The sequence below is a fragment of the Austrofundulus limnaeus genome, unplaced genomic scaffold (assembly GCF_001266775.1).
Source record: "Austrofundulus limnaeus strain Quisiro unplaced genomic scaffold, Austrofundulus_limnaeus-1.0 Scaffold190, whole genome shotgun sequence".
Taxonomy (NCBI): Eukaryota; Metazoa; Chordata; class Actinopteri; order Cyprinodontiformes; family Rivulidae; genus Austrofundulus; species Austrofundulus limnaeus.
In genome coordinates, this window is record NW_013952592.1 from 612,402 (window position 1) to 618,423 (window position 6,022).

At 37.0% G+C, this 6,022-nt stretch overlaps 3 protein-coding genes across 5 annotated transcripts in view; 1 reads left to right on the top strand and 2 right to left on the bottom strand.

The window, feature by feature from the left end:
* Positions 1-1,000, bottom strand: part of myom1a (myomesin 1a (skelemin)) — a 22,935-nt gene extending 21,935 nt beyond the window's left edge. For 2 of the 3 annotated variants that reach the window (XM_014018358.1, XM_014018356.1), the window contains exon 1: positions 890-999. The gene's annotated coding sequence lies outside the window, so the exon portion shown is untranslated. Of the gene's footprint in view, positions 1-889 lie in introns of all 3 variants that reach the window. The other variant, XM_014018355.1, reaches the window with a different exon arrangement.
* Positions 1,001-1,556: 556 nt separating this feature from the next.
* Positions 1,557-3,578, top strand: myl12.2 (myosin, light chain 12, genome duplicate 2). Its single transcript, XM_014018361.1, has 4 exons — positions 1,557-1,662; positions 2,357-2,555; positions 2,675-2,836; positions 3,030-3,578. Exons 2-4 carry the CDS (start codon positions 2,372-2,374, stop codon positions 3,200-3,202), a joined length of 519 nt encoding a protein of 172 aa, XP_013873815.1. The 5' UTR covers positions 1,557-1,662; positions 2,357-2,371; the 3' UTR covers positions 3,203-3,578.
* Positions 3,579-3,596: 18 nt separating this feature from the next.
* Positions 3,597-5,825, bottom strand: bag1 (BCL2 associated athanogene 1; the record flags this gene model as incomplete). The annotated part of the gene is given in 6 exon segments (XM_014018360.1): positions 3,597-4,547; positions 4,647-4,709; positions 4,801-4,908; positions 4,986-5,099; positions 5,177-5,259; positions 5,697-5,825. Coding segments are annotated over 6 exon segments (590 nt in total), but the record flags the coding sequence as incomplete, so codon positions are not given.
* Positions 5,826-6,022: the final 197 nt, after the last annotated feature.

Genomic DNA, 6,022 nt, shown 5'->3' on the forward strand with positions numbered 1-6,022 from the left:
GTTATTAACAAAGTTCGTGTACTCAGACCAGTAATATTTGGGGTCACAGTTTTTGCCATGAATATTTTGTGGGAGAAGATAAAAGGTTTGGGAACGTCTGAACTAAAGAAAAATATAAAAACAATGAAAACATCCAATGTGACCAGAGACACGTCAATCAATTACACTGGACATAATTCAACACAAAATATAAAAAATAGTCTAAGGCTGACACCTCAACCAGAAGAAAAAAATTTATGAAATAATAGGACCAAAAATGTGTAAATTGTAGTACAATGTACTACATACAAAGTTGAAGTGACAATGTCAAAGCATAACTTTTTTAGCACTGAAACATTTTGTGTGTCAGTGCGATGTATARTATTCACACTAGATTTGTAATATTTTGGACAAGTAAACTAGAAAAAAATTTGAATTTCTAAGTTGCTGTTCAAATCCAATATGGAGTTAATCATCCAAACCTGTTTGAGACAGTTGGGTTGAAAAAAAAAATGCAGCTCAACAGGAAAGTCTCAGCATATCAGAGATTACAKCTGCAGCTCTGCAGCAGTTTGAGACCAAACACAAACTACAGCAGCAGTGGAAGTTTCTAAAGGCCACAAATAAAACCACATGATGAGCAAAAAACAACAGATCATTTTAGAAATTTGTTATAGATTAATAGATTATTATGATAGATTAGAAGTAATACATGCAGTCTAATCTACAAGTACACTATGTTAAAATAATACCTTGTTAGTTTAAGAGACATCAATGAATGAAATGTTACATATTTAAACAAAAAACAATAGAAAAAGAAGGCCTCAAGACATAAACTAGTGGAACATTTCCTCATTAAAGCATGAACTTAAATAACAATAAAAAACGAGTGTTTCTACGCGTTACTCACCACAAATTTGAAATATTCCAATCCACAGCGAGTAAAAATGTGTGTTATTGCGAAAGCAAGTTCAGATCCAGGCAAAGCAGCAGGGTGAGGGCCAGTGGACAGGACAGAAGTCCACAGAACAAAAATAAGGCTGCCACTCGGCAGAACGCACAAGACACCGTCAGGACCTTTTAAGGCGAGGGCAGCTTTAAATTTAGACCACGAGAAGGACCTCAGGAGCTGCTGGGCCTGCCGCTCAGCTGCGCGCTGTCTGCACTAAAGTTGGGTCACTTTCATTACTGTCAGAGTCTCAGCAATATGTAAAACTCTGGTTTTTTATTTACATATTTTTCCACTTTGAACACAGTTCCAAGCGTTAGAGACTTGTAGTTAATTCGCACGTAATTCTTTACTTGGACTAATTTATTTCGTGCTGCGAATGATTTTCATTAAACGCGCTGCGCTGTGATGCTGCCACCTAGTGGTGGTAARTCTTTATTACACAATTTGTCGAGTTGAGAAGAAGATTTCATTTAAACCAGGCGATCTTAGTAAATATAAATTGCACTTATACCTCATTAAATCACCATTTATGTTATATGTTTTACAAATAAAATATGTGAAATAAAAATAAAAACAAAATAAGTACCGCCCTATAAATATGGAATATTCCAGGTTGTTGGGTTTCTTCCTGCTCCACTCTGATTGGTCGGTTTSTCCTTCGTCATCCTCCGGATGTGTCGGCGATAGCTTTCTGTTCGCCTTTACGTTTATATATTTTTATTCTTCAGCAGGTGGGTCAATGTTTCATCTATTTTGTTCCGCCTAAACCTTGATAACTGGAGAACCCGCACGTTTTACGTGTTTTAAATCGTTGTGAATTCATCTTAGCTAACATGCTAAAGCTAGCTTGTTATGTAGGTCAAGAATCGATGTGATAAATAAAACGGGTTGATTGGGTTCTATGCTCTGTTGTTGTACTGGAGCTTAATTACAGACCAGATTGTTGTGGTTTATATATCAGCACTGAAAGAGACACTAAGGTTTACCCAGTTTAATGTTGTAAGAATTACCATTAGCAAAATTTACAGCAGTATAACATTTTTTCTGCATGTTAAATCATATGATCATTTAACTTTTTGAAATTGCAAAATTAATGTGACTAAATAAAACGACAACAGAAGAAACAGCTATGAATCAATAAGTGATAACGTGCAATATAAAAACAAGTAATTGTGTTAGATTATAAGACAAAGCAATTTAAAATAAGTAAACAAAGTGATCTTTTTATAGCAATGTGTGCATCTGACAAGTATGTTTGTTTAGCATTAGTGTTTTTTGTAATTAGGCTGGAATAACAGCTTTCAAGCCATTGTTCAATCAACCCATCTACCTGGTTGCACTGTCATTTCTTAATCCTTAAATATAAACAAACTGAATGTGTAGGTTCCGTTGCTTGGCTCGATCYTAATGTCATTTGGCTTCCAGGACAAAAACGCCATCATGTCGAGTAAAAAGGCCAAGGGGAAGAACACCAAGAAGCGTCCCCAGCGCGCCACCTCCAACGTGTTCGCTATGTTCGATCAGTCTCAAATCCAGGAGTTCAAAGAAGCTTTCAACATGATCGACCAAAACAGAGATGGATTCATCGACAAAGAGGACCTGCATGACATGCTTGCCTCATTAGGTTTGACTTGTACATTTAAACGAAGCTTTATTTAAAAAAAAAAAATTGTTTTCATTAAAGTCATATTCCCTGAAGCCTGATTTATGTAGCTACTTTATGATTTTTTTTCTACTTTTCAGGTAAAAATCCCACTGATGAGTACCTGGAGGCCATGATGAATGAAGCTCCAGGGCCGATCAACTTCACCATGTTTCTGACCATGTTTGGGGAGAAGCTGAACGGCACCGATCCGGAGGATGTGATCCGTAACGCTTTCGCCTGCTTTGACGAGGAGGGCACAGGTGAGCGGAGCTTTCTGAATGAAACTGATGTAAAAAAAATAAAAAAAAAGCGAGTTCATTCTGAACACAAGCCCTGTCGTGTCTTTTTCATTTTAATCTACCCTGTTGTTTCAGTTTTACTTCAAGGTGGAACAGTATTTGCAAATATATATTTTTTCCTTTCATGGCATTAAAAACTATTTTGTCTTTACAGGTGTGATTCAGGAGGAGTACCTGCGGGAGCTGCTCACTACAATGGGCGACCGGTTTACTGATGAAGACGTAGACGAGCTCTTCCGGGAGGCGCCGATTGACAAGAAAGGCAACTTCAACTATGTTGCATTCACACGTATTCTAAAACACGGTGCAAAGGAYAAGGATGATTAGTGACAAACACTGTAGGTTCTTAATGCACTACGTTTTAACTTTTATTATTTAATTTAAATCAGCTGTATCCAGTAGTGTGGCTTCTTACAAAGCATTGCTGTGGTTTATAGCTTTTGAAGGTCATTTGTTAAAGCTGCTCTGWGGATCTGGGTTTCCTCTTCCCTTTCCAACTGTTTATTTTATTGTTTTGTTTTTAAAGCTAATTTGCACACCTGTTAAGACACCACTACGGGGTCTGTCTGAGAAAGTAAATACCTAAAAGACCCTCATGAATATAGCTGGAAATAAACTGACACATGGTGTTTTATTGACTGAATCGTTTTTTGTTGTTGTTAGAAATTCAAAGTTTTGAGATTAAATTATGTTCTGAAACAAATCTCAACTTCTCTTTTCGTTGTTTTTCCAGAGGTTTATTTCAAAACGAAGGATACGTCACACAAAGGTTAAAAGACTGTTCATTAAACAGGATCAGATATGAGAGATACGACCAAAGTTTATCTTGCAACTACAAAATAATCAACTGGATGTGGCCAAAAGTGTATGGACTGAGCCTGTTCCAATTAAACAGCTTTGTGCTTTCAAAGCTGTGGCACGGATAGTGAAGAACTCCAAAAGATGTTTTTGAATTGAAATCGCCTGATTTGTATAAATTCATCAGTTTAATCAGTTATTCACACAGATCCTGCTGCCTTGAAATTTTAAAAGAGTCCAGGTTGTGTCAGGAAGAGCATCTGACATAAAACAATTATCAAATGAGCAGATGATCAGTTTTTCTCACACAGGACCTGAACAATGCATCAAGTTTTCAGCTCGTAGATGAAGAACATAAACACACTGTCACTCCTATTACAGAATGTGAACAAAGCCCAGTAGATCCTACTGAAATTGTAAACAAAAACAAACTTGATAACATAAACAAGTGTCAATGATTTTGTAACACATTGATGGGGCGTCCACATAATTTAGGCCACACGCAGTACACTTGGTATAAGATTAATATTGATTGACTGGACTCTGATGTGATGTGTAGTTATGTTGTTGGGATCTACATAATTTCATTATCGACCAAATTACAAGTGGTTTTCCAGTCAGGGGAACATGTTTTTGTGTCTTCTTTTCACAAAATCCTTTCTCTCCTACACATCAAACCCACAATAAATAAACCAGGATCTGCTTCTTACTTGAAGCTCTCTGTCCACTTTGGCATTGCTCACAGAGCAACATACAGTAAAACACAACAACATGAGAGGTTTCATTTTTCTGCCAGAGCCAGGTTCTTCGACTGAATCTTAGACAGGTGGTCTGATATACAAGCCTCGATCCGGTCGCACTGAGCAAGGAAATCCTGTGGGGATCAAAGGATTATGTTTCAGTTTCCATTCTCAACGTTTTTCAACTAAAATACAAAGGTTTAGTTGTCAAGAACATACGAAAACTGGCTAACCTGCACTGTTTTTACGAGTCCCTTTTTTTTTGTTCTGCAGTCAGTAAAATTTTCTGGGACATTCTGTTAAAATAAAAACAGTTTGTTATTTTAAAAAAAAAACATATAAATATAACGCACCTTTGGATATARATAGAAAACTAAAACACATTACCAAAGCATCTATCTGCTCCAAGATCTTCATGAATTGCTCAGCTGCTATTTTTACTCTGTGGTCTAATTTACTCAACGCCTCTGCTTGAAGGTCTTTGGCCAGGAAGCCCTGAGGAGAAACGTTTCCTCAGAATACGTTGGAGGACACAACAATACAACTGTTAAAAGCCACAACTGATTCCTTACATTCTTTAGTCCAGTTAACTCCCCGTCTACGTTCTCCAATTTTTTAGCGGTCTGCTCCACAGATTTTTCGATTTCTTTCAGCTTCTTCAGTTCAGCTTCTTCCTCTGGGCTGTTCTGTTTATAGATTATTGTTAATATCTTTTAGGATATACAGACTCTGGCTAAAGTTAAAACACAAGTAACAACCTTACCCGCTTTCCAATCATCATGAGTTTGCAGCCGTTTTTGATTCCGTAACTGGAAAGGCTCTCCTCCATATCTTTCAGAGACTTTCCTAGAAAGCCAGTAAGATGTTGCAGATATAAACAGGAGAGATTCACACTCAACTTTCAGCTTTACTGTATTGTCGAAGGGAAATTGGCTTTGCGGCCATGTAAAAAGAGAAACACACAAAATCAGCAACAGTCACATCAGTTTAAAAAAAAGATAAAATAAAATTACATTAAAAATATTTTACTAGCGATCTAACCTGCTTTGTCTCCTACTGAAAGTCTGCAGAACCAGGTAATAAAAGCAAACTGATTTATAGAATTGTAGAGGATGGTCATAAACTAACWGCACACCTCAAACTGGTCAGCCTTGTAGAGGAAGTGACTTTTCATAAACACGTCATCATACACAGGTGCACACATCCTCAGTTTTAGTGGCACTTGGTTTTAAATATTGCCACTCACAAAGCAGTGAAATATATTTAATAAAAAAAGTGTATACCTTTAAAGATGAGTTTCTGTGAAGCAGGTGGGACACCAGTTGCTTGACAAACAGCCTCTGATAGGTCTTTAACTTTGGGTCCATTTCCCTCATCTTGGCTTGTCAGAGTGATGCTGTGTTTGGTTGACCCTGAAGGTAGACACAAGAAAATACAGAAATAAAAATAGGGCTGCAACGACTAATCGATTAACCGACGACTAATCGATTATTAAAATAATCGATGACTAATTTAATAATCGATTAATCGTTTTCTTTTTTTTTTTCTTTACTTTGTTTCTCTCTCCAAACTGCTTTGACACCTTCCRCTGCCACATCTGCCTTTCTGT